Genomic DNA, 22862 nt, shown 5'->3' on the forward strand with positions numbered 1-22862 from the left:
GGAAGAAAAGGAAAAAAAAAAGGGGGGGGTGAATAAGGGAAAAAAAAAAAAAGGCAGAAAAAAAGAAGAGACAGAAAAAAGCCAATGGGAAAATTAAAAGTAAATTAAAAGAGGCAAAAAAGTGCAAGAAATACCAAAAGGTAAAAAGGGGGGGAAAAAGCGCCAGAAGGTAAGGAAAGCAGCAGCAAGGGAAGGAAGGAGGCACGAGCAGGTGCTGGCGGCACTTCCCGGGTAGGGCTGGCCACAGCCCCCATGCGGCGAGGGGCTGAGCGGTGCTGGGGAGCGGTGCTGGCCCTGCCGTGGCCTCTGCAAAGCTGAAGCATTCCGGGCGCACCGGGAAGTTGAAGCTGCCGGGGTGAGCCCGGGCGTGTGTCCCGCCTCTCGTGTTCCACAGCGTTAGTTACGCCGCAGGGGTACGTAAAACCCTAAAGAGCTGGGTAATTGTCCTGGCTGTTGCAGTGAATGAGTAACCGGGAGTAGCTGGGGAGAAGCAAGTGCTCCTATGCGTGGCGTTACCTTTGTTGCACTGACGGCTGCCTTGTTCCCCTTTATTTCCTGCCTTCCTCAGAGGCCCCCAAATTAGGTGTTCTTAAAAACTTGAGCTGGAGAGGAGTTGGGGGGATTTATTAAAACTAAAGTGCTGTTGGCTGCTGTGTCCCCTGAGGGAGGGAGGCTTGGAATTACCTCCTTTGGCTGGGACGGAGGCTTCGGAGGTCGTGGGACCACACGCAGTGGTGCGCGGGAAGCCGTTAACCTTTCCTCTTTAAAGTCAGGCAGCTGATGAGCACCTCGGAGCAGTGACACTTAGCTCAGGAATGGCTTTAACGTGACCATTAATAGAATGTTACTGCTTTGGAAGGATGCGGAGGGCATGGATATTTCATCCATAGGAATCTGGGTTTGTAATTAAATATAGAAGTGTTGCAGGAAAAGGGGGCGAGCCTTTGTCACGTTTCTGCGAGGAGGTTTGCTAATGCTCTTCTGCTCCCTTGAGCGCTAAATGGTGTGGAAAGATTAAAACAGGCATTCTTTAATTTATAGACTGCTTAGTGTATTTGGCAGGAACTTTAGGAAAAGTGATTATCAATTAACTTCCGAGTTAGAGGCTCACTTATATCAGAGGGAAGTTGTACCTGTTTGGTTTTCCTTGGCAGACGGGTGTGTAGAGCAGAAAAAGCTTCCGCTGGGTTGGTGACCTGGGTAGGTAATACTGCCTGAAAGCATCCCTGTGCTGTGCAGCAACTCTGAAACCACAGTGTGCTGGTAGCATGTGGCATGGGACAAGAGGAAGGCTCCTGACCCAAGGACTCGCCGCTTTCAGACCTGAAATAGGAAAAATCTACGCATGTCGCATGGATCGGGATGTGGCTGTGTGTACAGCAGCTGTCCTGGCATGTTTGCTCAGCTCCAGCTTCTGTGCTTTATACCCTCCCCTGTGTTTGCTGTGGTTGACTTGTAGGGCTGAATGGATCCATAGGTCGAGGAGGGATGTAAACAGCGGCAGAACTGGGTAGAAACATTCTAGGCGATTGGAAACACCCCAGAGGAGCAGTAGTGGAGAGGCAATTTCCTGCATTTGTGGAAGGGAAAGCTCTTACACCAAGATGAGCCGGAGCAGGGCTGAGTGGAAAGGGCAGGAGGAGGGGTTTAACCCTGAGGAAAAGGAAGTAACTTTTGAGATAAGGGGGTTTAAATCCCTAGGAGGGTGATGTTTCCTGCAAGGGGAGTGCCAGGTCTGAAATACATGCTTGGAGCCCTTCTTTCTGTACCTTGCAAGTTTCAACCTACCTGTGGTTGCATACCAGGCACATTGAGTGAGCGGCTTCAGCTGCTGCAAAGGGTCGGGGCCATCTCCTGGGCTTCCATCGTGGTATGGTTTAGGAGAGCCATGGCCCACAAGGGCTTCAGGCTCCATGTTCTTTCTATACCCAGATGAAACTGGTGTGCATGACAGGAGTTTGAATGGTCGTAGTGGATCCTTTACTGAGTGGCATCTCTGGCAAGGAAGGGCTGCATTAGGAAGTAGTAGGAAAATACGGCTGTTCAACTGTAATCTTGTTTCATGTGCATTTTCTCCCTCGTTTTATTACTGTGGCTATTTGCATAAAAACATGAGCTTCGTTTCTTTAGAGTTTATCCACTCCTGCTGCTTCTGCCCTGCTTGAAGCCGCAGTGTCCCTGTAACAGCAGCCATTTATGATATTGTGAAGGGTTATTTGCTCCAGAGAAGGGGGAGGGAACAGTGGGGAATCAATGAACTCTAAGGGCTTTGGTGCTACCTAACCAGCCATGTGGACAGGGTGAAGAAAAAAACCTCCTGTTCTGTCTGTTGTACCCCAGCTGCAGGAGACCTTCTGTAGCTGAAACACCACAGTGGCAGCACTGGTTGTTTATTATTGAGTGTTTCTAAGTAGATTTATAGAAGTGGGATGATGAAAGTGCTGATCTTGGAGCTGCGATTCAGACCCTGATGCAGAAGTCCTCAGGACCCAAAGTGATTTCTATATGTCTCTGTCCCTGAGCGATAGAAAAAAGCACGTTTCTGTTGGTTATCTTGTCTCTGTAGCTTGCAGGCTTGAGGAGTCAGAGATTCCTACATTATGCCCATGGTAAATTGAATGTCTGGTCTCAGGTAAGGTGTCCAGCCATTGGTACAAGCCTTGTGTAATCATGGTTGGTTCTGTTAAGCATGTAGGGCTCCACTGCCAGGAAACTACCAGCTCCAGGAGAACCAACGGTCCAGACAGTCTGCCCTCTCCACATCCATGGAGTGTGCCTTGTACCCTGCTGGCTGCAGCCTCTTTGTCTTACCTAGGCATGGTGTAGCCTAGGGATGGCCAGAAAAGCTCTGTTGGCAATTGGTGTGAGAGAGTGCGGGTAACTGGTTGGTGGCCATCACAAGAACAGCTGGGGGAAGTTAAGACCTGCACCTAGCTGAGGGGGTGTAAAAAAGCAATTCTCTGCAATTAGTGGGAGAACTTCATACGAAAAACACCCCAATAGGAAGAGAAACCATCAGTTTTGGGCAACGAAATGCCTGTGCAAGCTTTCCCTTTCTGTGATGGTGTGCTAGTTTATCTTTGAAATCTAGCCTGATGTTGGTTTCTTGGTACTTACATGGTGTTGAATTCAGCCTGACCCACTGCTGGAGACTTCCTGTGGCAGGTATGAATCTGAAGTTGGGCCACTGCAGAGGAGAATTGTATCTCCAAGGATGGGTATGACGTGAGGAAAGGCTCCTCCTGTACATTGGTGCAGGGGATGTAGCTGAGAGCATCAGGAACGCAGAGTGTGGGTCTGTGGTGGTGGAGACCTATAGTTGCTCCAGTTCCATCTCTGCATCATGCTGAGTGGTGCAGAGTGGGGTGAGTAAGTTGCTTGTTGGTAGAGGTTACATTGGCAGGATTTTAGCCTGTAAAGGTACAGCTGAAGGGGATGTGATCAAGGCTGCAGAGTGATTATTGGTGCTGGGAAGTAAATAGTCCATGTGTCCTGTGTCACTGGAGCACAGGGGCATGCAATGAAATTACCAGGCACCAGATTTAAAACTAGTGAAAAGGAAATGCATTTCCCAGACGGCACACCATGGAGCTGTGGAGCTAGTGCTGCAGGATGCTGGGGACACCAGTGGTGTGGATGAATTCAGAAGAGGCCACCAAGGGCTGTTAAATGTAGGGGTGATGATGGAGCCTGTGCTGCAGGCAGTCCCTGGAAGGGTGCTGGGGGACTATTGCTTTCTGCTTGCTGGGGTGTCACTCTGCCGTTCAGCATTTGCTACAAGCTGCTCTTGGCTCTGTCTGGGTAATTGCCTCATGCTTCTGCAGACTAAGAAAGCAACAGTTGTGTTTTCTGTCTTTCCTGCTTCCACAGTAAAGTGCAATAAAACCATGAATCTTCTACAGTGGCGGATCCAGCACTGCAGGAATTTGCCTGAGGAGAACAGCTGACCTTCTCCTTGGACCAAATTCTCTTAGTCTCAGAGCTGTGAGTCGGGCAGGCCGAGGCAAAGCAAAGGATATGATGTTCAGCCTGAATGGTGCCAGAAGTGAGGGATATGTCCAAGAGTTGTTCCATGAGGAAGCACAGCAGGTATGTTGGAGAACCGTTTCCTTTCATAGCCCATGTTTCCATCTCCATGGTCTCTGCACCTCTTGGTCACCTTTGTGGCTGGTGTTTACCAAAAGTAAGAAAACTGCCCTTCTGTTTGCTGTGTAAACCAGAGGTGTATTATTGAGAAAGGGAAAGAGGAGACTTGGTTTCCAGAAGGCAGGAGGGAGCGGTTGCAATGGGATAATTGTAGTTTTGCTGGAGTTTCAGGTCTCGGTTCCAGCAGCTCTGAAATTCACTGGGTGCCCCTAGTGTACCATGTCTCCTCCAGGAATGTCATGTTCTGATCAGAGATGACTCTATGTGATGGGAAGACCACCTTAACCTACTCTGTCAGTCCCAGTTGAATCAGCCTCATTTGTCATCTCATCTAAGAGACTTCTCTAGTGAACTGAGGACCCCATTTGTCTTGGTGGGGTGCTTGGCAGGGACATAAGGAGAAGCACCATGTATAGCTGTAGGCTCTGTAAAGGACCTCTTGAATGGTCTTTTTGGTTCATATAATACCATCAGTGGGGTTAAATTTGCTGAGGCTGAGTAGGATTCTGTTGCTGCTTATCCTACAAGAGTATAAATAGGGTATTACAGGGAACCCTCTCTTCCAGGTTTCCCAGCAGCTCTGCTGCCCCTTCACCTTAGAGACAACTTGCAGCAAAGTAGTGCCTTAACAGCTGTTGGTGGCCATCCCACTGCTGGTGTCTGCACCTCTTCTGCAGCCTGTCTACAAAACACAAGAGGGAAACCCAAAGGCTTTGCTTTTCTCTAGGTATGTCAAACACAGACCAAGCCCTGGTGGAAGATCCAGCTCTTTATGTGGGAGCCAGTGCTTTTTGGAACATGGGATGGCGTCTTCACTTCCTGCATGATCAACATTTTTGGAGTGGTTCTTTTCCTGAGGACAGGATGGCTTGTGGTGAGTGCTGACTTGGCTGAATGTATGAATAAGCGTTTTCCTCCCCACCTAATCTTGTATCTCCATCACCGCCCAAGTCCTTTGGATTCTGTGCTGTTCACTGTAGACATTGCTTACATCCTCTGGTGTTTTGTAGTGTTTCAGAAAGTTCCACTAAAATGTAAAGCTGAAGTGGTCTTTGTAAGTGTTTTCCTGTTTTAGCTTTAGGAAAGAAGAAAAGCACAACTAGCAACTTTGACAATGAACAGGGACATCCTTGTGTTGTATTGCTGAGACAAAACAGCTGCTTTTCAGGTGAAGTGTAGTGCTGTAGTTACAGCTACTCAGTCTCTTCCCAACACCACTGAAGCAGGTCTTTTCCAAGTGTGTCATTGTTGGAGTCCCTGATGTGGAGACTCCTCAGTCGGGTGGAACTGACATCGCTATGGAAGGGATTTCCATTTATGCATCCAGAATATCATCTCACTGAGGGTCAGAGCCTGGAAGAGTGTCTCTGCTCCAACTCCTGAGGCAAAACGTTGAAAGCTCCCCTAGGGACATGTGGGATTTGAGTTCCAGGCAGAGTTCATGTCACAGGCATGAGTTCATGTCACAGATGTGGTGACAAAAGGAGCAGGAAGACACTTGCACTCTGTATTGAAAATAGCTTTGAGAGGAGCTGCAGTCATGGTGGTGGTGAAATGGGGGTGATTTTCCTAGCTCCCTTTTCTTCCTGATCTTACTTCCTCCATGTTCCCTTTGAAAGCAAGTTACTGCTGGAGCAAACACAAATACAAATAAAGCCAGTAAATAAAAGAAAAACTGAAACAGCTGGAAGACAGCATAAAAGGAAGGGAGGAGAAGTTGGGGTTGGCAGAGGGCTCCCCTGGCAGAGGACAGGCATAAGTGAAGCCATTCACAGAGTCAGGCTTTTGCTATAAATTTCCAGACTAGGGCTGGTGAAGCTTTGCAATTCCAGAGCACCCTAATCTGGCTAAAATGTTCAGCAACTATTGTGACTCTGCACTAACCCCTTCCACCATGCATGCATAAGTAAGCATTGGTGTTTAATGGGGACTCTTTCTTCCCACTTTCTTTTTGCTATTGTTGCTGTGAGTCCAGCTTTCCTCCCTGGTTTTTGTGTTAACCCTTTCTTCTGTGGAAACCATGGAATTGCCCATTACCTAGCTGCTGCCATAGCCTGGTGCCACTAGCAGATCTGGGAAGAGCCCAAGGCTATGTGTATGTTTGTGTATGTGTGCTTTGCTTTTTCATTTCTTTTTCTGACGCATGCCAGCTTTATCAACCCTTTTAACCAGAGGGTAAGCTGTTGAAGAAAAAGAACAACTGTTCTTTCAAAGAGTAGTATTGGGATGTAGCAGGCTGTGGTGCTGACCCAGCCAGCAGCTGCTTTTATAGCAAACCTTGGCTCTGTTCCCTACTGACCAGATAACGCCCCTGTCAAAGGCAGCGGGATGCTGAACCAAAATAGGATCTTCTGATGATAGCAACATCCTGGATATGTTTTCTATTGTTTCACAAAAAAGAGAAAAGAGAAAAAACACTGGGATTTCAACCCACCCCAAAGCTGGGAAGCAGCCTTTTAGTGCTGGTGATAAACAAACCCTGCCAAGGCTAGCACGACCTCAGAAACGAGCACTGCTGGAGCAAGGTTGGAAAGGAGCATGAGGACATGGCCTGTAATACGAGTAAAGGCAGGGGAGGGGAGGCCAGGCGTTAATGAAGCGCTGGGCACTGGAGGAGATTTGTGATCGTACAGTTGGAATCACTGCGCTGGGCTGAGCGGTTTGTCAGCAGGGGAAGGTGGGCTGCCGTGCGAGGGACGGAAAACCTCTGACTCTGGAAAATAAATTACAGCCATGTGCCAGAGGGATGGAAGGTCCCGAGCTCCAAAGAGGCGCTTAAGTGCTTTAGGAGGTACTGAATGCCTTCTCTTCCTGAAAATCTGACCTAAATGGCAAACTGAACCCCCAGAATAAGCGCTATGCTGGTGCTTAACGCTGCCAACAGGGACCTGTGGCTGGGTTTGTTCAGAGGCTTTTGCTGTTCACCCCATGGTGAGCCTGCGGCTGGTGCAGCAGCTCCTCCTGGGACCCTCCCTTTGCCCAAGCAGGAAGCATTGGGGTTTTATTCGGTGGGGCTGGATCCTCTGCAAGAAACTGCCCCAAGTACAGGGTGAGCAAGAGCCACCTACCACTCGGTATATGTCCTGTAGGCAAGGGCCAGCGTGTGCTGGTTTGGGAGAGGGTTATTTATCTTCCACGCTGTGTTGCCTCTGGGGTGTTGTTCTCTGGTATCTCTTTGTTTGGGAGGATCAGAGCTTTTGAAGGTAAGTGTTCAGAAAAATTAAAATGCGAGCTTGGTGCTGTTAATAAATCAGCTTCACAAACCACGGGGGTTCAATTTTGAAACTACTTTTTGTCATGAAAGTGTTCTGATTTTTTCAAGCATGTCATTCTAAAGCATGCAAATAGGTGGTGATCCCCTGCCCATGGTGGCTGAATTGTTTGACCTGCTCTTTTTAGACCAGAGCACAAATCCAGTGATTCATGCAGGAGCCTGGTCACGGAGCAGGAGCTTAGGCAAAGGTCAGGCAGCCCCAGGACAAGACAGGTCTTCAAAAGAGTGCCAATAGGAACTGTGAATTTGGCATTCTTTAGATAAGCAGGAGTGTGTGTGTGTGTGTGTGTGTGTGTTTGTGTTTCTTTTACTCTGTAATGACTCCAGAGTCAAAGACTAGAAGCAGGCAGGTCCTCTTTCTGCCTGAACAGAGTTGGTGTAAGTTGATCTTCATTTGATTTTTTCCCCCCCATTCCAGGGAAACACTGGCATTGTAATGGGCATGTTTCTGGTGTCCTTTGTCATCCTGGTTGCCCTGGTGACGGTCTTATCTGGAATTGGGGTATGTGAGAAGTGCAGCGTTGGAAGTGGAGGGGTCTACTCCATGATTTCTGCTGTCCTTGGAGGTCAAGTAGGGGGCACCGTTGGCCTCCTTTATATTTTCGGACAGGTAATTACAATAAATTATTTAAAGAAGATTTGCAAACTTTGCACTGCAGATATTGATCATGTGCTCTCCCGCTGCAGGAAGCAATGCTCCAAGTAAAATCTGAGTAATGCTCCATCATGCTGGACAGCATATGAGAGCACCTTAGGGTGCATTCAGCCCCACTGTGCTCCCCAAGAGCAAGCCTGCACATGGCAGTACGCTGCCTGGCATGGGTCACAGCAGTGGAGGAACTGGCTGCCTGAGCAAGCAAACTGTGTGAAATATGCCCTCCCATCCCAAATTACCCCCATTGCCAGGACATGCCCTTGCTGGTGGGAGACTGAAATGAAGCTGGTGTGGGAGAGGCCAGGGTGGTCACCTAAAGCACAGTGAGCAGCTGTGGGCTGGCAGGTTGGCCTTGGCATGCTCCCCATGCCCTTAAGGACCAGTACACTTTGGCTGTTTCTCTGTGGCAGTCAGGAGCAGTGGAGCTGCTATGGGAGGAGGTCAGGGCAGTGGCAAGGGCCACAGCTAATTGACCTCTTGAGGTCCAAACGTCACAGTTCTGACTTTCCTGAAAGGCCCCAAGGAGCTGTCATGGTGGTGAAGCACTGAAATACACAAGTAGTAAACATAAAGAATGGAACGTAATCTCTTAAACCTGCAGTAACTTAACACCCTCCCCCCATAAAGATGTTATGAACGGTATAAAATGTGGTGAGCAGAGAAGCATTTTTATTGAGGTTTGTTTTTAAGTGACTGGCTTACAACAATCTCCAAAACCCCGTAACAACTCCCAAGCCAAAACCAATCCCCTCTTCTCCTTTTGCTCCATGTTAACAGCAAGTGTCCATAAAGCACAAACTGAACACAGTTACAAGCCAAGATATGGAAATGGGCCACACATGAGAATCCTTCCTGTCATATTTTCCGCTCTTGCTCTCCGAGCGGACCCTGTCTGGGAAAGCAATCAGGTTGCAGCCTGTCCTGAGGGTTGTAAAAGCTGTGCTGCGGCAGTCCCGGCCCCTGCCTAGGCACCCTGTGCGGACTGGGGGCTGCGGGGTGGGAGCTGGCAGCTTGCTTGGAACACTTCGCCTGCTCCTGAAAGCTGATGCCTTTCCCTTCTCTTTGGCCTTGCTTTCTGCCCAAAGTGCTTTGCACCAGCTGCAGGCTGCTTCCCCACTACAAGATGCTCGTGGAGCACTGTAACCTCAGACACAAGGCGAGTCCAGGCAGAAATGGGGATATTCCCCATTCCCTGATCTGGCTGAGGCAAGTGGGGAATGACTGGCCACATTCCCTGGGAGGTAAGTGGTGGCTCAGTGCCCTGGGGCTCCTGCAGAGATGAGCTTCTGCTGCAACAGCCAAGGTGAGCTGAGACCTGGCTGGGCTTTGCTGTCCTCCTGGGATGTGGAGCTGTGCTGCATACCCCTCATCTGTGGACAGGGATAATGGGGTTGCAGTACCCAAGGTCACACCACCCATGCCAGCGTGCAGCTGTGTACCCCGAGCTGGTTTGCCAGGGATGCCATGCACTAGAAAGGGTTGTTGCTGAAATGTCAGCTAATGGGAACCTCTGGAGGGAAATGTCCTGGTATTTTGGACCGCTGCCCTGCAGTGGGGTTTGAGGCCTGACTCTGAGCTGCGCATGTCCCGTCCTGAAGCAAGACAAACAATCAGCTTTCCCTGGAGCTCAGGGGGCATGGCTTGCATAATGCACCATCCTCAAAAGTGCAGGCTCCATTCCAGCAGTGAGATGGGGAGCCGGCGAAACATCAGACTTACATCCAAACTAAACACCAAGTTAAAAATAACCCTGGGAGACGATGAAGGGAGAAGCAAACTGCCGTTCTTCAGGCAGGTGTTGGACTGGGACCCTTTCCTTCAGGGAAACAGAAGAAGGGAAGAGACATAGAGGTTGACTCATCCTTTTCTGCCTTGAAGAATCCAGTGTGGTTTCTCCTGGAACATTAATGGGGGGTAAATTATAAAGCCAGTGGGAAGTTGGTGTGCTGCCGGCCCTAGTGTCTAGCCTTCTCTGTTTATCTGGGCAGCAGGTATGCTGCTCTAGCAGTGTTCTGTCTTACTGCAGTAAGGTTCAGTCCCTGTAGACCAGAGTAACACTGAAGATTGTATTGTGACAGCACATGTCTATCTGTCTGAACAGAGACCCCTCAGCCCAGCATGGAAGCTGTGGATGGGGTTCCCTTGTTCTGCCGCGGTGCACTCACAGAGCTCTGTTCCTCAGTGTGTTGCAGGTGCCATGTACATCACTGGCTTTGCAGAGTCCATTGCAGATGTTCTGAGCCTCAGCAACATCTGGGCAGTGCGTGGGATCTCCCTGGCTGTCCTGCTCGGCCTGCTGGGCATCAACCTGGCTGGGGTGAAGTGGATCATCAGGCTCCAGCTGCTGCTGCTCTTCTTACTGGCTGTCTCAACACTGGACTTTGTCATTGGGTCCTTTACACACCTTGATCCAGGTAAAACTGAGGGTTCATCACACTGGGATCAAGGGGTGTTAGTCCCCCAGGTTTTCTCCTTTGGTGTCTTTGTGAAATTACACATCTGGGCAGAGGTAGAGTTCAGTGATTCCGGATTTGCCCCCTGTCCTTTGGTACTGAACTTTTAGAGGCAACTTGTAACTTTGCAAGGAGTAAGTATTTCCAGGGCATGACTGATGATGCTTTATTCATTTGGGTGTTTAACCTCAAGAATTGACTCTCAATGAGTGCTGTTGTTACGCTTGTATTGCACTCAGAGGTTTGCTAACAATGGAGACTGAATGTGTTTGCAGTCACCCTTTGTAGCCTTCTGCTAACTCTGCGTTAAGCATAGTGCTCATGAAAACAGAGGATTGTGACTTTGCATTAAGGAGATCTCCTCCCCAGAGATCCTTGAGGTTACTTAAACTGTGCTGGGCTGCACACCGCTGCATTCACTGCCCAGGACCATGCTGGGGAGCAGAGGAGGGAGCTAGTTGGGCTGGGCAGGTGACTCGTGGGGTTTCAAGGAGCTGCGGCTACAGGTCTCCCCCCTTTAACATTCCCCAGGCCGACTTCAGCCTGCAGTGGCAGCTTCAGCTTGGGCAAGGTGAAGATTCAAGGCTCCCACCTGCAGCCCTGCTTGCACCCCGAGCCCACTTCCCCTCCCTCCATTCTCATCCCCGAGAGGTGTTCACTGCAAAACACATCTCCAGGCGTGGTGAGTTGCAGTAAAAGGGCCCGTGAGAGCCCACAGTGGCCACTCCAGCAGCAACAAAGTGCAATTAGCTGAGTAAACGGAAGGTGTCACCTTTTTCTTGGCTTCCCCTGCGTCCATCACCACCTTGGGGGGTTGCGAGCAGCTTGCTAAAGTTGGTTTAAGGGAAAGATCTTCAGCTGGGAATTACAGTTGGGATTCATGTGCTGAGCTGGTGGCAGGAGGGGGGTCATGTAGGTGTTCACAGCAGCAATGGCTCAGCTGTCTTATGCTCCTGTGTTACTTTGTGCTGCCGGTCCAGGGTGCGAGGCCAGTGGGGTCCTCGACAGAAGCTGCTGCATTCCTCTTGGAGAGAGCCTTGTGGAAAGGTGTTTGCATTTTACACTTAGCATGTAAGAAATGGAAGCTGGTGCAAGTCTCAGCAGACACTTGCAAAGGAGAATGAAGGGAGGATGGTTGAGCTCAGTGTGGTGTGTTCTGCAGGGAGAGCCACTGACCTGCTCCTAACAGCTGTGTTTATAGGAAGTTGTTTTCTAAAGGAAACTGGGGAGTCTGCATTTCAGTTGTGCTCAGAGGAGACCTTTAATGTGGACCTAGAGACCTTTCTGTTAGTAGAGAGAAAATGAATACTTGGCGTGAGACTTGATGGTAGGAGGGTGAATATGGGATCAGGAGGAGAGAATTAGAGTACAGATGTCATCAGGAAACATGCCCAAGTTGAGGTCGATGTAGTCATCTTTGATTTCCTCCACTACTGAGCACCATGCCATTTTCTTCTGAGAGAAAACAGAGAAAAGACGGGACACAAGGTGGATGAGCATTGCAGATGCTGCAGCTTAGCCGTGGCTGCTTAGAGAGGAGGGTTTCCAGTGCATGGAACAACATCGGGCTGCTGGTGGCCAGATCGTAGCCCCAAACAGCAGAACCCTGGAGCAGCCCTGCCGTATGGTGGAACCTGCAGCCATAAGGCTGGCTGGGTAGAGCTGTAGGTTTCTGTTTGTACAAACCGCTTCTGAGTGAAAGAACTGTTCCGAGTTGGTTACTCCCAAGTCCTGCATTTCCCCAGAAGGCCTCTGAGTGGTGTGTCAGCATCAACGGTGAGCACTGGGCTCCAGGAAGCCTCCTTGTTCTGCCTTGCATGCTTTCTGCAGGGCATGGATGGACGCTTGTCTCTTGGGTGTGATTGTGCTCGTCAGCAGAGCATCCCTCCTGCAAGGAGCCTGCGGTAGGTGTCGGTGAAGCTCCACCCTCGAGAGTCGGCTGATGGTAACGTTGGGGTGCACTGCGTCTGAGCCCAGCTCCTGGGGATTATTTGAGACCCCTGTGGCGTGGGCAATTGACTGATCAGCTCTCTATAGCCCACATGTGTGTGCAGTTGTTTTGGGTTTGGTTCTTCAGCTGCAGCAGTGACTGAGATGTGAAGGGCAGTGTGCAGGGAGAGGTCAGTTCTGAGGACAGACCTGTGAGCTGGAAAGATTTCAGCTGACATCTTATCTGGGTTGCCTCTGTGTTTTATGACAGGTTCATGGGGTTTCAGTTCACAGCCTCAGGTCTTCGTCTCTGAACCTGTAAACCAGCCCTTGTACCGTCATCCTGCCTTTCCTTCTCCTGCCATGGCAGCCTTTTCCCTCACTTACATTTCCAAGTGCTGTGCACATACCAAAGGACTGAGCATCTGCCAAGCAGCAGTTATTTGGATTTAAGTAATCTCTAGGAATGCCTGTCCATCTTGAAGGTCTTAAACGGCTGCCTTTGTGTGGTTGCACTGGGTGGAGTTCCCTGCTCTTCTCCCCATTCCCTCAGCTCACACCCAGGCACACACCAAATCGGATATTGTCCAAGCACTCACTCCCTTCCTGTGGTTTGCCTTTATTTTTAGTCTGAGGACAGAGCATGTTTACACAAAAGGGGGCTTCTCAGCAGGGCTTCCCGCTGCTTTCTCTCCGTGTTTTAATTTTCTTTCTCTCTATTGCTGTGGCTTGCTCCTGCTCTGAGAACTGGCCGGGCTTCTGGAGCCCAGAGCTGGGGCTGGAGTTGCTGAACGGCTCCAGCTACACTGGAGCTGCAGGAGTGCTCTGGTGCTGTCGACCCCAGTGAGACTGCAGGCAGGTCTGCCTGCTCCCTGCCATAGAGTCCCTCTGCCTGGCTCTGAGGGCTTTTGCTCCTTTCTGCAGGCAGCCTGCAGGGTGGGGTGGGACTGGCTGATTTCATGGAGTTAATCCTAAATCCTCCTCTTGGCCCCGGCCAGCGCTTTCCCTCAGGGCAAGTCATGGTCCCCAGCTGGGATCTTGGCTAGGGGTGGGTATCAGGGAGAGGCGCTCCCTGTGCTGCCTGGAAACCAGCCTCCTTGAGCCATCTTTGGCTACTCACCTTAAAATTCAGTCCCACCTCCAGAAATGGAGCCCCTGTGCTCCTTCCATGGGCCATAAAACATCCATATTCTCTTTCTCCCTAGGCACAGCTTCCTGATTTTACCAAATCTAACACAGGTGACTTGGAATCAGGCAGCACTTGACTTCCTAGCCCATAACCAAGGCCCAGCACTTGCTCTAAAATTGCACAGTAGCAGTGCAGGGTTTTCTTGGCTTGCGTGCATTTGCATTTTAATTCTGGACATCCGTACCAAAAAATCAGCCCGAGTTATTTTGGTGGGAGCAGTGAACATGAAGGAGAGGATGCTCCTCTCTGTGACCAGCTCCTCGGAACAGTATGTGAAACTTTTTGGCCTCTTCACATCCTGAACATTAGAATCACGGAAAAAGAAGATAAGCCCACTGTTAATGCCCACTCTTGTATTTTCCTAGCATATCTCTGCTAATTTTTGTGTAGGGTGACTCCCAAATACTCCCTTTCAATTAGGCGCCTGCTTTCCTGTTTGGCAGTGGCTCTCAGGTGCCCTGTTACAGCAGAGCGGCTGCAGGAGTGCATGGAGGGGGGTGAATGCTGGGAGGAGGGCTGGTGTTAATTTGGTGGTGCTTTGTTGGAGAGATGAAAGGAATCGCCACATGAGCAGAAGGGGCCCATCAACAGCCTCTTAAATGCCTGGTAGGAAAAAGAGATAAATTATTTTGTTGGGAATTCAATAATTGGGTCCCCTTGGGCTGGGACCCCCCTTGGTCCTGCAGCACATACCGTGTGGCTGGGGCAAGCGTGGAGCCTGGCTGCATGGGGCTGAGCCTCTTTCCTCCAGGCTGGGAAAATTGGGTAATTTGTTTCTCAGGGATGCAGGGAGGTTTGAAAGGCACGTTGCTGTCAGGATGCTTCTGCTTGGGATTATTTTCCATGCAAACCACATCCTTCATGTCACCAGCTTGGGGTTTAGCTTCCCAAGGATGCTCACACAGAGCCCAGAAAACTCATTTATCAATTTATCATCCTCGCTTCTTCCTCTGAGGGTGAATCCTGGCAAGCCAGGGGAGCTGATGCTCTCCTGTAGGTACCCCTGGTGAGGAGCTGTGGGAGATGGGCTTCACCTGGCGCTCCTCCTGCAGACAGGGAACCTGCAGCTGGTAAAGTGATATATGCATATGAACACTGGTGGTGTAAAGATCCCTCCAACAGTGCCTTGGAGGCTTTGATGGACTGAATTAATTAAATGTATTCCCACACATTTAACGTGAAACTAATCAAAGCATCCTAATCAGGGGCTTTTGCTTGGCTCTGGGTTGTTTTATTTTATTTTTGGGCACAAGGGGTGTGCCCCAATTTCATAGGAGAGGGTGCAGGAAGGATGTGTGTGTCAGAAGATGATCTGTAGCTAATCCCAGAGGCTTTATCCAAGCTGATTGCTGGCTTCCTGGCCTGAGACACATCTGGAAACTGGCATTAAATTCCAAGTAGAAATCACTGAGCGAGCGGCAGTATAAAAAAATCCCACTTTGCTACTGAGCAAGGTAGACACCGTGCTGAATAAAAGCAGAGGGCTGCTAATGCGGTCTTTATTTATTAAAAAACACAGGATTGCTTTCCCCAGGTTTTTCCAATTATAGTGCATTGAATGGCCCTGACATCACTCTTGAGCCAGGGCCAGCCTATTCAACAGTCTGGCGAAGACATTTATTAACTGGTTACCTGCCAATTGTCTGGGCTAGGAGCTGCGGGACAGATGTGTTTTGAAAAGTGATAACATTGTTAGGGGCCTTATTTAGATAGTGAGAGGAAAGCTGCACCACTCTGCCCAGGCGCTCTGAAGTAGGCATTTAAAGTGGTTTATTAAAAAATAAATAATAATTAGGTTGAGCTATAACTTTCCCGTGTGGTTCCAGTCTGCCGCCCTGTTTATAGGTAGGTTTTCATGGTGTTTTCTCTTTGGAGGACAGCTGGTAGTAGGCCTTTGTTGAGGAGCAGTGGTCTTGCTGTTGGCAGATGCTCAGTGTGTGAGTACAACTGCTGCTTGTCAGGGCCTGGGGCTGGCATCCCTGTGCCCAGCTCCACTGAGGCCAGGCAGGATGTCTGAGCGCACTGCCCTGAAGCATCTCCCAGGAGGTAAGGAGGAGGGGAGGAGAGCTCAGGGCCTGCAGTTTCTGGGCTGTGCTGTGGATGCCGTTTGCATTTAACCTGCTCTTAAAAACGTGCAGTGGTAGATTCTCCACTATGTCCTTGGGGATTCTGCTCTAGTTGCTCTATCTCAGTCTAACCCCTCCTTCCTGCAGCCAAAGCCTTTGCATCCCTTGAACACTTGGGGACCAGCTGATATCTTTCTGCATTAAACCACTTTGCTTGGAAGACTTCTTGTGCTCTTCCTCAGTCTTCTCCAGGCTGTGCTGTCTCACCAGCCACATGGGGCACAGGAGCGAGCTGCCCTTGGCCACATGCTGCTGAGGATGAGGAGGGTCCTGGCCCTCATGTGACACCCTGAAGCATGCTACTGCACAGTGCTGTCAGGACTGGACCGGGCTGCGTCCATCCCTGGAGCAGGAGAGGGTTTGCTGAGGTTGTCACAGGTTTCAACTTGCTCAGTAGGTGACACTGCTCCTCATTGATACAGAAGATTTTGTACCTTTAATTTCTTTGCTGTTTCCCTGTGAGGCAATGCTAAACTCCTCTTCCTAGAGCTTGTAAATAAACACTGAAATTCCTTACTCACTTCGTCCCCTGCTAGATGCTGCCTTCACATGGGCTTTCCCCACCTGCTCCACCCTTAAAACCTCCTGTGTAGGCCCTCTGTTCAGCAGCAACTTGTTTAATGCTAGAAACCTAATAAAACCATCTGGCTTGAAGAAGATATATATAATCCCATAATCTCTCAGTTTCTCCCCGTTGCTGTGTTTAAATGGGACAGCCTTATTTAATTGCATTGATTGTTTTTCTCTCTTTTGTTTTGGTGCCACTACATAAGTCTTTTCAAATGATGGCGATGTTTTACCTCCTCTTTTTTTCATTCCACCAGTGTTTAATTCTAGTTACAGTTCAGCTGTGCCCTGAATCATCTTTCCTTATTTAGGGATTTAGTTTATGAAGATAATTTCTAGATATTAGGTTCTTTCTCCGGCCAATTTGCTTCTAGTTTGCATTCCTCTCCTAGGCTAAAAACTTCGTGTGGGACATGGATCCTTATCTAAAGCTCATCCTCTTCTCTGCTGACTTGTGTTAACAATTTTTGGCCTTTTTTGGCTGTGGGTAAGATATTTTTGGCCTCATCATACCTTCATTGGCCTGAATGATGGCCCAGTGGTTCTTGCTGGTTTTCTTTTCTACTCCAAGGGAAATGCATTCACTGAAAAATGGGGTTTTGGTAGGGAAAATGTGTTCTCTGATTTCAACTGAATTCAAGTGATAGTTTCAAACAACAAAAGAATCTTTTCAAGTCACAACATTTTGCTCAACCTTTCCAAAATCGAACACTGATTTTCAGTTTGATATGCAGTCTGAAACTAGACTTAAAGTTGTAGCTTTATGTGTTATATAGAGGATAATGAAAACCTCCCAAAAGTAAAATCAAACTATTGCTTTGGACACAGAATTAAAAGATTAACACATGGAATAGTTTTCTTTTGAAATACCATTGTCATCTGGATAATATATCCGTAACTCGGAAGTACGGGATGCTCTAGTCACATATGGCAGAAGACTCTGTAGACCATAGTCGGGTCTGATGCATTATGTTGCATTTTGGTTAACTGATTTCTTTTGAAAGATGGGATTTGATCCACATGGACTGGACTTTGTCCCAAGCAGTACACGGTGTAGCCTGAGTTAGAAAGGAGGTCACCCCAACGTGTCCAAAGGATGTGTGTCACTGCTGCTGCCATTTAACTGCCATTCATTTTCCTCCAATTGTTGTGACTCGACTCAGCCTGAATTCTGGTTAATCAGGGCTGGGGTTTTCATCAGAGAAGTTCTGCAGAGCCTCCCACAACCAGGGACTCTGGGCATGACTTCCAAGAAATACCACTCTGTAATTAATAATAATATCCCATTGATGCAAACTGTATTCCTATAAAAGGATGAAGCAAGGGACGTTTTACTTCTCATCCTCTTTGTAATGAATAAACCGTTTCTGCTGGCTGGTTTGAATACTGCTGAACAAACCAGGTAGTGGATACGACATAAAAAAATGAAAGAGTAATGGAAGGATTTTATATATTATGGCAATTCTGGTACTTAGATAATATAAACCATAAGTAGACTTTGTAAAGTTGAAATACCCATGTTAAAATCTCTTCCTTTTTTTCTCCTAACCAAAATCTCAGCTTTTCCACCTGCAGAAAATATCATTTTTTTGGCGCTTTTTTTTTGTTTCTCCAAGAATAATTAAACCCCACCAACCTGTAAGAGACAGAATAAGTGCCAAACAGCTCCATGAGCTAATTCCACAGGCACATTCCCAAGTTTTCCTTTACTTAAGCAGTGCTGAGGCACTGGGCTTCCATGATGAGGAGCTGCCTGTGTCAGCACTTTCGGGCTCTGCGTACACCCGTTGGTTTTCCACTTCTCCATCCTGTTGAGAAGCTGAGGTGGAGATAACACATGCACATGTGGAGATTGGCAGAAATTAGTGTTTCCTCCCAGCAAGTCTGATCCCACAGGAGATGTGATGTAGCTGCAGAGAGCTCGGGGTGAGCATAGGCTGCTTCATGATCTGAGAGAGGTGATGGTATCCTGCGAGTGAAAATTGGCCCTTTAGCTAAATACGAATGTCAGAGACGTTCATATAAGCAGCTCCCTTTGTTTATTCTGCCTTTTGTGCTATTTTTAGCTGTTGGCCAGCATCCTTTATTGCAGGTCTATTGGCTTTAGGAAGAGGAGGATGCTTGTGACCTGATGGCTCTTGTGGTTGGAGTGCTTCATGAGGACAATCAGGGATGGACTGTGAGTGCATTTACTGAGGGTGCATTTACCAGACAGGGCGGATGTGAATACTTGGGTTTGTCACATACACAAAGGACTGATGGTCGCTGAGTGGGGTTTCTGCAGGTTTCTTCAAACAGATCACCCCCCAGCACTTCTCCTCTAGGCTTTCCTACTCAGTTGAGGTTTTCAGTGCACAAATCCCATGCTCCTCCATGCCTTCCGAAACATGACAGACCATTGCACTGGCTGGTGTTAAACCTCTTCCCAAGTCAGTCTGCAGGGTGCACTGCCAAAACCCTGAGCAACTGGAGGAGAGGTTGCTGGCTGCCTTCAGAGACTTTGGAGAAGAGCGAGACCGGAAAGCAGTGAGTCCTTCCCCTCAACAGCGCTGTCAGTGTGACACACTTGATAATGTGTCAGCTCAGCTGAGAAATATTTATGCATGAGGTGATTCCCTGCCCTACAGCAAGGTTGCTGGCAGCCACTGGTGCAATGCCTGTGTCCCTGCCGGTGCTCTAAATGTGATCTAAATACCCTGTTTTCTTCTGCACCGCTGGTGGCTGGGACTGGCAGGCGCGGTGGAGGGTGGTTTTTTGGGAGAGGGTTAATGGTGGGATCCCTCAGAGCCCATGGCAGCAGGAAGCTGTATTGTGTGTTGACTTTAAACAGGAGGCTTGGGAGATCAGCTCTGGAGCAGAAAACAGGGACCTGGGAGGAACAAACACTCGCTGCTTCAGAAGGGCGGCGATTTCCTTTTGGGTAAACAGGTCATTAATCTCAGGGAGCACATTCTTTTCCATCAAAAGATAAGGGATTCGAGTTGCCTTTCATAGGGCTTGGCCTTTTTAGATTGTTTTAACTGTGGCTTTCACTCCTTCAATTACAGACTTTACATAATCTCTCATTTTGGGTTTGCCAGGCTTATTATGGGTGCAGAGAATGTCTTGGGCAAGGGAACTTCTTTCCTTCTTTCTTTAAAATTGCTCTGATCCCTTTCTCCCTACCCCCTTACCATTTTTTTCCCCACTAAAACCTGTCTATTTTTTGCTACTTGCATCTCTGATGAATTTGAAATGTGTGCTGTTTGTCCTAATTTATGAAACCATCTCACTAGGGTCAGTGATACAATAGGAGCTTATTTGTTTGCCATAAGTGGAAAAGAGCAATGGTCTTCTCTCCCTGCCCCAGGCTGCCTGTTGCTGCTCAGCTTTGGTTTGGCATTTCTGAGGATACCACTTGCTGTGGCCAGCAAGGCATGGTGAGGTGCTGACCAAGGCACCCAACGCTTAATATTCAGCTGGCACCATCCTGCCAATGTGGGGAAACAGCAGCAGCTGAACTGCTGCTTTCACTCCTGCTGCTTGTGGCTTAGGGTCTGTGATTGCTCTGAGCTGTTTTGATTGTGTTTAACTGGGATTTAGGGATGAAATTACAGAGGGATTTTAGTCCCTTCCTGTTCTCACCTCCTCTTCTTCCCAGTACTTTGTGTTTAGGGCTGCCTGCGGTGGCATGGGTTGGTGTGGGAAGCTCCTGCATTACCCATCTGTCAGTGCCCTGCCAGCTTAAGCAGATGCTCTGCCATCTTTCTGCACTGATCCATCAGTGTAGCCATGTTCTATCACTGTAATTGCCCTTTTGTCACTGCATAATCATTGACCTGCATGCATTTAACACAGACACTCCTCTCTGAGTTTTCCTTTGCCTACTTTAAGACTCCCAGGGCAGAAATACTGAGGCTGTGGGAGCTGTTAGTAGGTAGGATGTGGCCTGGAGGACTGAGGCAAACCCAAGGAGTAAAGTCATTTGTGACATACAGAGGGTGAATCTGTAAGGTCAGGTATCAGAAGTCTTGTTTTTGCTCTTCTCTGTCTGGGCTAGGCTGCACATACCCCATCTCCAGCTAGAGAGTTGTGCTGCTGCCCACAAGTCCAGCATGGAGCAGATGGGCTCCTGGCTCGTAGGAAATGTGTGCTTATCCGTGCTGACTTACATGGCACACATATTGCATGGGAGCTGCAGAAAAGGACAGCCAGGTTTGGTGAATGTGGTCCGCTTGGTAGATGAATCCGGTGGTGTCATGAAACAGACATTGATCTCTCCAGTCTCCTCCATTCTCCTCCATCTCTGCTCCCCTGCTCCCCTGTAGCTCTTCTCTTTTCCTTCTGTTTCTTCCCAGTCTTCCAGCCAAAACTTGTATATCCAAAGGTGAAACAGGAGGTGTCCTGGAAAAAGTTAAAGCATTTTTGTATCTCCATACAGGTTCGGCAAAGGTCATGTTTATTGTCTGTGCCTGCCAGTGCAGCTCTGCCTCTTAACACGCTTTGTTTTCATGACTCACCAGTTCCCTGTCCCTGAGAAGACTAGGACTTTCTGGTGAAAGCCTGTTCATTCATCTCACAACAAGTTGAGCAGTGGACTGGTGGCACAGAAAACCCACCATACTGTCTTCTGCCCACCTCCAGCCCTGCTTCTCTTCACTCTTTTCCTTCGCAACCTTTCTATGTTTTTCTCCTAGATCTCTGCCTCCACCTGCGCTATACCAGCCTGGCAGCAGTGGGGCAGCACCTGGGAATAGCAGTGGTAGTGTTGGACTTGCCTGGGAAAAAATGCAGGTAGGATCTCAGGAGCTGGATCTGGGAAGGTGTAAAGGCCTGGCTGCAGAAGTGTCCTGGCCTTGGAAGCACATTGGAAGTGTGATTGTTAATGTCAGTGTTAAACAAGCCCAACACAGGAAGCCAAGTGTGTGCATGGAGGGATGCAGAGGCACGGGGCTTGTGACTGTGCTGCTTTGATTGATTTTTTTTTATTCTGTTGGGAAGGGTGATTCAAGGGTTATTCATGACCCTGGTGCCCTTTTCACACCTCTTTGATGATGCCAGTTCGCTGGAGAGGTGCACTGGTTTTGGTGACTTTAGCTGACTGTGTTGCATGGTATTGCTGGGCTGTGGTTGTGGTCAGCTGGACCCACATCGTTCTCTAGCATGTGTGAGTACCTGTTCTGCAGAGGCATCTGGAGCATAGCTGTGTCAGTTCAGAGCAGTGTTCAGAGCTGTTAGGTCAGAGGCCCCTGTGCTGCTTGTCACCTCAAATTAGATTTCAGTATTTGCGTAGTGTGTGGGGAACACAAAGATAAAAGGATTGTGGGGTTTGTACAACATTCATGGCTTTGCCTCCAGATCTTCATAGGAGGAAGTGAAACTTTATCTTACTGTAGAGGTGTGTGTTCAGGTGAGATAGCAGCTGTGGGACCAGGCTGTGAGGGCCTTTCCAGTTTCCTCGACACTGGTGTGTCCAGATATCTCTAGCACCTGCACCAGGACCCCACTTTGAGTATGCTCTTGGACTGGTGTCCAAATGGGATGACTGGATTTTGGAGCTTATGCCAGGGGGGGTTAGAGGTGGAAAAAGGAATGGTAAAGAGAGAGATAATTATACCAGCAATATATAATTGCTCTTTGGCTCTCCGTGTCTTACATCACACAGGATCCTGAAAATCCTGGGGTCAGACCTGGGAAATGTGCTGCAGGACAAACACTTCCAGCTGTTCCTCTGAAATCAAGTCTCAGCAAGTACCTCCTAGGCAGGAATGTGTGGCTTTACTTATTTAGGAAAAGGGAAAAATCTCACCATTTTAAGCCTTCAGCATTCACCTTCGTAATTAAAATCTCTAATCACAAGCAGAGTGCAATACGTGACCGTCTTCAGGGAGCTGTTTCTTAAGGTGGTTTTCCATTTTTGCACTATTTAGCCCCTGCCTCGGTGCCAGGGTTTATTTAACCTTAAGCTTGTGAACAGGCTTATTGAATTTGGCCAAGACTTGACTAATCTGTAATGAGCTCCAGGTTGCCTGGAACTTGGCAGCACCATCATCCTCTGTGCCGTTGCATAATGGCCTGACCCCGCATAACCACGGCTTCGCCTCATGCCCCTTCTTCAACCTCCTTGAGCCTACTCTGAAACCTTGGGCTCTATGGAGAGGCCACTCTGCTAAGGGGTGTCCTGAGTGCTGAAAACCTCCTCAGCTGCTTTCATCCTTTTCCATGGGGTGAGAGGTGACAGAAAGTGCAAGAAAGCCTCAAAGATGGAAACCATCTGGGGTGAATGGGGGATGCAGTGGTGGCAACCAGGTGAAGGCCAGTACCTCCTCCCAAGCACCTGTGGTGGCTGGGGAATGTGAGAATCCTGGCCACCCTCCTTCTCCTCCTCTCCCTCCACCTGCATCAGGCTGATCTGCAGCCTGTTGGTGACCCCTGTGCTTACGAATGGAGGATGCTCATCCTGGAAGCTCTTCCATTTGAAACAATGTGTTTTTTATTGTTAATTTCATCATTTTAATAAGGGCAACTGGAAGGACTTATTTTG

The 22862-nt window shown here is 48.7% G+C and overlaps 1 protein-coding gene across 5 annotated transcripts in view; it reads left to right on the forward strand.

Moving 5' to 3' along the window:
- The window catches only part of SLC12A8 (solute carrier family 12 member 8), a 58517-nt gene that overhangs the window by 5753 nt on the left and 29902 nt on the right, over positions 1-22862 (forward strand). For 2 of the 5 annotated variants that reach the window (XM_061370009.1, XM_061370008.1), the window contains exons 2-5: positions 3871-4089; positions 4874-5020; positions 7839-8030; positions 10258-10489. In XM_061370009.1, coding sequence (XP_061225993.1) covers positions 4018-4089; positions 4874-5020; positions 7839-8030; positions 10258-10489 — 643 coding nt within the window. In that variant the 5' untranslated portion in view covers positions 3871-4017. Of the gene's footprint in view, positions 1-3231; positions 4090-4873; positions 5021-7838; positions 8031-10257; positions 10490-22862 lie in introns of those variants that run through there. The other 3 variants (XM_061370013.1, XM_061370011.1, XM_061370012.1) reach the window with 2 other exon arrangements.

Source organism: Neopsephotus bourkii, unplaced genomic scaffold (genome assembly GCF_033783945.1).
Source record: "Neopsephotus bourkii isolate Nb327-2 ecotype Australia unplaced genomic scaffold, CSIRO-AGI_Nbou_v1 NB_1526, whole genome shotgun sequence".
In the NCBI taxonomy this organism is placed as follows: Eukaryota; Metazoa; Chordata; class Aves; order Psittaciformes; family Psittacidae; genus Neopsephotus; species Neopsephotus bourkii.